General features: G+C 34.4%; 1 protein-coding gene across 1 annotated transcript in view; it reads left to right on the top strand.

Moving 5' to 3' along the window:
* The window catches only part of LOC106875009 (uncharacterized), a 118310-nt gene that overhangs the window by 104176 nt on the left and 3504 nt on the right, over positions 1-10630 (top strand). The window contains exons 56-60 of the mRNA XM_052971232.1: positions 153-296; positions 2928-2975; positions 4715-5152; positions 5602-5715; positions 9182-9259. Of these exons, the coding sequence (XP_052827192.1) occupies positions 153-296; positions 2928-2975; positions 4715-5152; positions 5602-5715; positions 9182-9259 (822 nt within the window). The remainder of the gene's footprint in view (positions 1-152; positions 297-2927; positions 2976-4714; positions 5153-5601; positions 5716-9181; positions 9260-10630) is intronic.

Here is a 10630-nt window from a genome sequence, read left to right as displayed (position 1 = left end):
CTCTCTCTCTCTCTCTCTCTCTCTCTCTCTCTCTCTCTCTCTCTCTCTCTCTCTCTCTCTCTCTCTCTCTCTCTCTCTCCTTTGTGTATCCTATTTTCTTGTATGTGTTTTATATAATCTAAATCTAATTTGTGAATTCATATGCTTTTCAGAATGTCCTAGCAAGTGTTACTGTGACTTGGAAACTTGTGACAGTGACTGCTCTGTATCTTTGGACTGTAACAAGGCCTGTAGTTGTAAAGAAGGATATACATTCCAGAATGGTGCTTGTATTAGTAAACCTCCGCACTGTACAAGTGAGTTAATGCTGTTTTCAAATTTTAATATCAATGAACGTAAACATCCCTCTTTAGTACGGATAAAACTTCTAATGTTATATTATATTAAAAGACATTGAGCTGGTAGATTTGGTACTCCATTGGACAAAATGCTTTGTGGCATTTCTTCTAGTTCATTAGGTTTTGAATTCAAATTCTATCAAGATTGACTTTACTTTCCATCATTTTAGAGTCATTAGAATAAGTACCAATTGATCACTGGTACCAATGTAATAGTCTTTCTCCTTCCCTAAAATTGCTGCCAAAATTTGAAACCAGAATTATATAATATTGACTTCTAACTGGGGATACACATGATAAATATATACATATGCTGTTATTCTTGTCTTGAAATGATCTATTTTTACCTATTTACTCATACACAACATTTCAATAAGACTGATCTTGGATTTTCATTTCGTGTTGTATCTTATTTCTGATGACATATAATGACCAGAGATCAAACTAACCAAATTGTCATGTAACTGTAAATTATAATCGTATTATTAACCACTAATCTCAGATATTTAGGTATTTCATTGTCTGGCATTCATCTTATGTTTGTCAGGAAGAATAAAAGTTGACATTGGCTGGATTTAAAAGCAGAATGCAAAGGAATTCAACAAAACACTGCATAAAATTTTGTTGATCTATATGTGCGTGTGTGTGTGTATACAGAGTGACTCAACGGCTGAGAGTTTTGTACATTGACACTTATCAAACACATGAAACTTATTGACACATGAATCTCTTGGCCCTTGAGTCACTCTCTTGCTTCTGCTAAATATTGATAAAATTATACATATACTCCCAACTACATGGTTACAGGGTCAGTCCCACTGGATGGTACCTTGGGCAAGTGTCTTCTAATATAGCTGATCAAAGTCTTATGAGTGGATTTTGGTAGATGGAAACTGAAAGAAGCCTGTTGTTTGTATATATATATATATATATATATATATATATATATATATATATATATATATATATATATATATATATAAACAGAGAGAGAGAGAGAGAGTGCAGTGAATAAACTATTGTCTAAATTACTCAAAAATGAAAATAACACTGACATCTCATTTTAGTAGATAAATTTACCAAAATTACATAAAAATATCTTGAAATACTAAAGAGTAAATTTATTCAATAAAATCGCCATTGACTTCAACCATAGCCTCCAGATGACTTCGGATGGTCTCCTTGTTTAAGTTAGTGAATGTTGCCATAATTCTTGCCTTTAGTTCATCTTTGGTGTTACAAGGAGTTTTGTTGGTCTCTCACTCAACTGTGCCCCACATATAATAATCAAGGGGGTTGCAGTCTGGGGAGTTAGGTGGCCATATATGAAGGGTGATGTGGTTGCAGAAATTGTCTGACAGCCATGACTGGGTTCTCCTGCTTGTGTGGCATGGTGCTGAGTCCTTTTACCAGACACAGGGTCTACCAGCAGCCATCCACTTGACCCATGGCAGCACTATTTCCTCCAGGTACTTGATGTAGACCTCTGTGTTGAGTCTGAGGTTGTGTGGGAAGATGAATGGAGGCATAACATCACCATCACAAGTGACACTCCAAACCCCATGATGTTGACTGGATGTTTGATTTTTATCATTCTTGGTACATGTCTTCAGATTGCACTGTACTCAGATTGACACCCAAACACTCTGAAATGTTCATATTGGAGGTTCTGGTGTAAATGCCAAATAGTACAATATGTCGTTTCCAAGTTTCTGGCAGAGTGAATTGCGTCATAGTGTTGTTTTTCTCACAGATGGTGCCCAACTGACCCTACATCGTGTAGTTGACAAAATCAAGAACAAACAATGTACATGCACAAAATTAAAAATATAAAGTGGTGACAATTTACCCATCGCACCCTGTATATATGTGGTGTGTGTGTGTGTGTGTGTATGTGTGTGTTTCAGTCTGTGTTTCTTCCTCATCACCACTCATCAACCGATCTTGGTGTGCTTACATCTTAGCAGTTCAGCAAAACAGACTGGTAAATAAGTATCAAGCTTTAATAAAATATAAGTCCTGGAGTTGATTTGTTTGGCTAAAGCATGACTGCTGTCAAATGATTATATAAGATTATATAATGTACTTAGAATATTTATTCATATTATAAACCGTATCGCCATGTGATAAATTTAATTTTGGTATTAGAAGGAATGATATTAAGACATTTTGACAATAACATACCTTAAACATTTATCTAAGGAAATGATATTATACAAAATTAATAATAAATTCCAATGTATTTGTTATATAATTCATATTTAACAATTCCAACAAATGTAACTCAGTCTATTTTAAAAAGTATCTTGCTTTGAATTAAAACTTTAAAACTTGTATGTGTATATTTATTATTTTTTTAAGTGTTCAAAAATATTTAAACATAGAGGTGTACAAGAATATTAATTTTTGTTTTTAATATTAATGCTTCTCCAAATTTATTAGTTTAATTAGCTATCATGCTATGTCCTTAAACTGTTTTTTAATTAGTCAAAATTTAACTTTAGTAAGTAAAATGTTTATTAATTTGATTTCAATTCTATAAATATTGAAATCCAATTCTAATCACATTTAAAACTTTGTGACTTTCAGCAATAATGACGACAACTTTAGCTTCAACTGAAACAACACCAACATTACGTAAGATATCACAATATTTCTTGAATTTAAAAAATATTTTTCCTCTATTTTCTTGCAATAGATACTGAGGACGAGTGAATTTAAGAGAAAGAAAAAAATGCTTTTTGGTATTTATAAAGGCTGAATGAATCCAATAAATGCATTTCTAGGAAGTTACATTTCTGTGGTGATGCTTCCTTTAGTTTTGTTTGCTCAATTGTTATCTATTTAAACATTTTCATTTGCATTAAAAATATCTAAGTATTATTTGAGCAGCAAAATCAACAATTGTTGTTGTATCACCAGTATCACCTGCTTTCATTGGGCTGAAACTATCTGTATTTGCATAAAAAAAAGCTACTTACTAACATAAAATATACTTTGTAGGGACAAATATGAGGTATGTATCTTCAATATTACCTGTGATTGCATCCACTTATAGGTGTGACATAAAACCTAAATCTAATACTACCATCATTTTGCAGGATATTTAACATCTACGTACATTCTTTCTCATTCTTATACATATATATATATATATATATATATATATATATATATATATATATATATATATATATATATGGTTAGCTGAGTTAGAGGTTAAAATAACCATCTAAGGGATAGAAGTATCCATTACACTACCGATATATTACCTATGTTTAACCATGGGAATATAATGCTCATAAATTATAGATAAAGACAAAGATAAACATGGGTTTATCAAGAATCAAAATTTAAAGAAAACAGAAAATGGAGAAATATTGATGAACAACAAATTGACTTACATCAATTATTATTTATTATCTATTTTATTATTTGTAATAAATAATAATTGATGTAAGTCAATTGTTGTTCATCAATATTTCTCCATTTTCCATTTTCTTTAAATTTATATATATATATATATATATATATATATATAGAGAGAGAGATAGATAGAGAGAGAGAGAGATATAGATAGATAGATAGATAGATAGATAGCTAGAGAAAGAGAGAGAGTTTATAGGTCCAAGATAGAATCAGCAAAAAAATGTAACTGCCATGACCCAGAAGCTTGCCCACTTAACTAGACATGTATGATAAACTTTGTCATATATGAGGCAGAAGTAACAACAAAGCTTCAAGATAACTTAATTGAAAAGAAGTACATCAGTTTATGCAAAGGCAGTTTCAGAAAACATTATACAAGCCACCTATCTTGTTTTCGACAAAAGTAATGCACCTAAGTTGGATAGCCATATATGGAATTTGAAGACCAACTCCACACTACATACACACAAATAGAGAATTGCAGAGAAATCTAAGCCATATTTTAATGGATCTTAAAAATACAACTAAGAAATGCATAGCAGAAAGATCTCATATTCTTCTTTGATCCAAGAATTTCAAAAACACAACTTCATTCCAGATGTGAAATTTTTAGCAGGTGCAAACACATGGACCGGTTTCTTTTGTTGAATTCGAGGACACCACCTGCTCTGGACTGAGTTGCGGTCTTGCAGACTTTGACATATTTTCTATTATTTTGTTGTATACCAGCTGTATTAATTGTGGCTTCTGCAATCATAGAGGATGGGGATTTTAGCTTTTTTTGCTTTTGTTTCTTTCTTATTGTTTCATTTTTTGCATCAACCTTCTCGTTTTTATCATGTTTTCTGTTATTTTCTCTCTGTCTTGCATCCTAATTTTTAAACTATATTTAATGCATAAACAGAGCAAAAAAGAAATACATCTTTTTTTAAAAAATATTTTGACAGCTTGTGAGTTAATTGATGGTTTGAAAAGCCCAATATACATCCCAGATCGTCATATTACTGCAACACCTCTTAGTCACATGGATACAGCCGTAAATATTCGACCAGACAAAGAAGGCTGGAGAGTACCGGTACCTTCTGATCAGGAACCACAACCATCAATAACCATCAAATTGACGAATAACCCTCAAGGTGTTCCACTCTCAGAAATTATTGTCAAAGGAAACGTGAGAAGCTACATTATACAGATGAAGTTTGCAGATGATTTTGCATTTGAGTCATTGGGTTCATATATCAATGGAAAAACACATTATAAGACAAATGAACTTTTAAATGTCACAGAAATTCGTATTCTATTGGAATCAGCGAAACCTTTGGACATTGATGTCTACCCCGAAGAATTTGATGTCAAAGTTTCTATACTTGGATGCTTTACACCAGGTAAATGTTTTAAGTTTTGAATATCAATAATGTGTTCGTTTGTTTTCATTCTCAAGCTTTCAAAATTTGTAAATAGGGGCTCAAATGGCTCATGGTTAAAGAGATTGATTTGCAACCACACACTTTTGAGTTCAGCCCCTTCAGTTCCATTGCATGGCACCTTGGTCAAGTTCCCTCTATTATAGCTCCAGGCTAATCAATGCCCTGTGAGTGAATTTGGTTCATAGAAACTGAAAGAAGCCCATTGTGTGTAGTGTGTGCATGTGTGTATTTATATATGTGTAGGTGTGTGTTTGTGTTTATATATATATTTATATGTGAGTGTATGTATATATACTTGTGTGTGAGTGTGTGTATATATATTTATGTCTGTGTGTGAGTGTATGTGTATATATTTTATGTGTGTCTGTGTGCACTCCATGAATTATTTCAAATATTCTTTTTTCCAGAATTCACCACACCCATTGTTACAGCTACCACTCCTACTACATCACGTAAGCTGTCTTCTCCTTTATTCATATCTTGGTTATTTTCTTCGACTGAATCTAATTGTTTAGCCTCAGGTTAGCAGACCTATGATTAAAGACGTTGCAGCTGTGATCTCCTGTCTTGTTTTTTTATGTCTAGGACATTGTAAAATATGAGTCCTCCTTTGTTTTATTAAAGAGAATTGGATGTGATTTGAAGAAATTTTGTTAATCTTATTAGTAGGTTAAGTAACCACATAGTAGCTCCCTCATTAGTTCATCTTCTATTGGATGTTTGCAACGGTAACATTTGCATATGACTATTTTTATAATTAACATATTTACTAATTAAGTTTGTTACTATAAAGAATTCATCATCATCATCATCATTGTTTAACGTCCGCTTTCCATGCTAGCATGGGTTGGACAATTTGACTGAGGACTGGTGAGCCAGATGGCTGCACCAGGCTCCAATCTGATTTGGCAGTGTTTCTACAGCTGGATGCCCTTCCTAACGCCAACCACTCAGAGAGTGTAGTGGGTGCTTTTACGTGCCACCGGCACGAAGGCCAGTCAGGCAGTACTGGCAACGGCCATGCTCAAAATGGTGTATTTTACGAGTCACCTGCACAGGAGCCAGTCCAGCGGCACTGGCAACGATCTCGCTTGAATGTCTTTACACTTATGTAGATATAATAAATGAAAAGACACATTAATCTTGTAGGCAGAAATTGGAATATTGTTAACATAATATAGGTCTTACTGATGTCTGAAAATGTCTGACAGTTCTAATTATTGCAAACAAATTAAGCTGTGATGACATAAAAACTTGGTAAATCTGTCCTTAATGTACCATACTGTTTGACCACATTGTTGTTGTGGTCATCCATATTATGATAGGTCCATTTATAGTTGATCATCAGACATCTTTTTATTGAAAATAGTTGGCAGCTATTTTCAGGAAGTTATTGCTTCTGTCAAGAACCTCTGAATACTCTCTTAAACCGAGATTGCTTAATATTTTGTTGCTATTTAAGGTGGTGAGCTAGCAGAATGGTTACCATGCTGGGCAAAATGCTTAGAAGATTCCATCCACCTTTAGTTCTGAGTTCAAATGCTGCTGAGGTTGACTTTGCCTGTCATCCTTTTGGATTCGATAAAACTAATATCAGTTGAATCCTGGGGTCGATCTAATTGACTTAACCCCCCACCCCCCAAATTGCTGGCTTTGTGCCAAAATTTGAAATCAATATTTTGTTGTTGTCTAACATCAAGTCAGTTCTTACTGCGAAGACCTTTGATGAAATTTGTTCCAATTTTTTATTTAACCATTAAACGCTTATTTTATTTAAAAATTAAATATCTCCTCTTATTGTTTTATATATGGCACTGTGTGATTTGAAGAATATCTGGGTGCAATTTTTCACAGGTTTCCTTCATTGGGTTTCCTCAATATTTTTTTTTACTGAACTTTGTCCTGTTATAATCAGACATTTATGTAAAGACCTAAAAATAAAACAGAACTGTCATTACTCTAATGTCTTTGCATGATGATAGATAAATCTCTCTTTGTATAAGATGTCAACCTGTTACAGGCCATATTACTAGATTACCTGCTTTTCAGTTATCACTTCCTAACAGAACGGTAAGTTGAGATGTGTAGGACAAAGTGTTTTATTTTTCTAGAAGCAAACTGAATGACATACAAATGATTTGAAATCTCAAACAAGGAGATTTTGATCTTACAATTTTGTCAAAACATGAGAGCTGGTATTACTGTTGAAATTGATGCAGTTAAATGTATCTATGCAATGTGGAATGTATTGTTTAGAATGCCTGTTTTGTCTGTTGCAGGCAGAGAGGAAGTTTGCATGAGTTGAGGTTATGTAGTAAGAAAACTCAGAAACATGTGCTGTGCAGGTGAAAACAACATAATCAGAGTGATGAGAGAAAGAAAGACAGATGTTTATGGAGGGTGTAGGCACAGGAGGTCAGCAAAGGTATAAACTGCTGTAGTAGCAATACCAGAAACAGAGAGAGGAGATATCATGTCTGTGAATGATTGTAATGTGTTGATGAGTATGTATTACAATTCTATATCTCTGAGATGAGGAATTTATTATGTACTCTGCTTACATAATAAGCAATGTACATAATAAGTATCTCATCTCAGTAATATAGAATTGTATTATCCAATTAATATGGAGCTGATATAAGACATCAATGGAAATTTATAAGCTTTAAAATAACTCTGTCCCTGCCTACAGGCATAGCATTGTGGATAAAAGCATTTACTAAATGTAGTGCAGTCACCTAAAGGTTCTGAATTCAATCCCAGGCAAGGTACATAGGTGAATTACATGACACCTGAACAGGACTGAAGTATTTTGTGGCCCTGAGAAGGAATCTTAGTCATTGAAATTCAGTGCTTGCAATATTATGTTATGTGCTGTTATCAAAAAAGGTTACTGGAAATGGTGAGAGATAGTGTTTTAGAATTGGGGGCAATTTTTGTTCTTTTGTGGAGTGAAGGACAAAATGTTTCCTTGATATGTGTTTGTGACTGGGTTTTTGTAATGTTGACCAAAACTTTATTGTCGTGTCTCTAGTGAAGAAGATTCTTGAGCTCTCTATTCATACAAACTTTTTGCAAGCAGTGCTTGTGTGTGGATGATTCCTGTAGAATGTTAAGGATCTGGTAAGGGTTGTGTTATCTACATAGGTGTTTGAATTGTTAACGGCTCCCTTATATATTTAAGGGTGAAAGAATATGGAACACATAACCAGACTTTGCTATATAGCAGAATCTAGGAAGGCATGGAGTCTTGGCATACATTGCAATGGAGTATTCTAAAAATGCAATATCTGCTCCAAAAGGCAGGAATACAGATTAAAAACCAACAGTAGATAATGGAGCAAGGATGTTTCTTTGTCAGATATGACTGAAAATTTTGCTGATATCACCTGCAAAACTATTTCTTTCACTAAGATTCTTAATAGTGGGAAACCATTGAAGTAGATTATAGAACAGGCAAACCTGAGCTAATGAGGTGATCTACTACATTATCGCATAACATGACAGAAATAGCAACCAAATCTTCCCTTGTATCTCACTTTCTTTGAGTTGGAAAGAGAGAGAGAAAAGTGAAGGAATCGATCCCCAAGAATACTTATAGGGAGAGCAAAAGACTTTGAACTGATATCTGAACAAAGTTATTTTATGTGAAATAGTCATATTATACTCAACCAGGATATGAAACTGAAAATCTTTTTTGTTTCTAAAGCATGCTCACATACTCACAAACACATGCGTACGCACGCACACACACACACACACACACACACACACACACACACACACACACACAAGCACATGCATACACATACACAGAATGGCTAAAAGCAAGAGAAAAATGGATAAAATAGAAATTTTCTACATTATTTGAATCCATCCATACATCCAATTTATATGCATATACACATGACTGTTTCTGTATCATTCTGTGAGTATATATATAAAATGTATACATGTATGTATTAATGGTATATTTGTCTATTCTAGCTTTTACCACCTTATCTTCTACCTCAACATCCACTTTGGTACCAACAACAACAACACCTCCAGTAATTACAACTCAAGGTATGGCATGTTATATTTAATTTGAATCCAAATATATACTTTTTATACTTCATAAAAGATTACAAAAATTGTAATTTTTAATTTGCTAAATTTCAGTTTGTTTTTAAGTGGAAACATTTATTAATGTTAAGACCTGGGCTGAGGTGGTGAGGCAAGACCTTCGAACATTGGGCCTCACCGAGGCGATGACTACTGACCGAGACCTTTGGAAATGTGCTGTGTGTGAGAAGACCCGGCAAGCCAAGTGAGATCGTTGCCAGGGCCACTGGACTGGCTCTTGTGCGGGTGGCACATAAAAGACACCATTTCGAGCGTGGCCGTTTTCATGCGGGTGACACGTAAAAGCACCCACTACACTCTCTGAGTGGTTGGCGTTAGGAAGGGCATCCAGCTGTAGAAACTCTGCCAAATTAGATTGGAGCCTGGTGTTGCCATCCGGTTTCACCAGTCCTCAGTCAAATCGTCCAACCCATGCTAGCATGGAAAGCGGACGTTAAACGATGATGATGATGATGATGATGAGATTTTAGAGTTTAAAATGAGTTCTACGTGTGTTTGTGCATGCCTGTATGCACATACACACACACACACACATATACACACGCGCGCGTGCGCACACACACTCAGAATGTGTTATGCAAGCAGCAGTCATCCATTATCTGAAACAGCTGTAAAGATAACACCTAATTGCACCATCTAACTACTTTCCATGTGAATACATTCCTACCATTTATTGTTTATCTGTCTTTTCTGCTTATATGTATGTATGTATGTATGTATGTATGTATGTATGTATGTATGTATGTCTGTATCCTTTAATTTCATGTATACATAATATACAACACTAGAGAGAGAAAAAAAAGGCATAGTGATGGGGTCCCCCTGATACAGGAGGACCTTTAGGGATAATTGAAGAACCCCACCATCCAAGATCATCCTGAATACCGAGGACGAGTACCCTCTCCAACTCCTTTCTTCTGACTCACATGTCTACACTGAGAGTGGTATCATCCACTCTTGCCATTTTTGCAACTTTCACTCACCCTTTCATAAATTCACTCGAAGACAGCACCTCCCTCTCCACCCTCACTTTCGTTTTCAAGTGAAACTTGAAAATGTCAATGAGGGTTTTACCAAAGTGGAATTTTTCAGTCCTCATTCCTTTCAGCCTTGTAATAATAATAATAATAATAATAATAATAATAATAATAATAATAATAATAATGATGATAATAATGATACAGAGAATTAAACTGTTTTTGATGTAATATTGCAAGTAAGATGGTGAGTGAGCAGAATCGTTAGCATGTCGGGCAAAGTGCTTAGCGGCATTTCGTCCATCTTTATGTTCTGAGTTCAAATTCTGCCGAT

Source organism: Octopus bimaculoides, chromosome 10 (assembly GCF_001194135.2).
Source record: "Octopus bimaculoides isolate UCB-OBI-ISO-001 chromosome 10, ASM119413v2, whole genome shotgun sequence".
Taxonomy (NCBI): Eukaryota; Metazoa; Mollusca; class Cephalopoda; order Octopoda; family Octopodidae; genus Octopus; species Octopus bimaculoides.
Note: the sequence above shows the minus strand (reverse complement) of the source record. Positions and strands in the feature narration are given on the sequence as shown.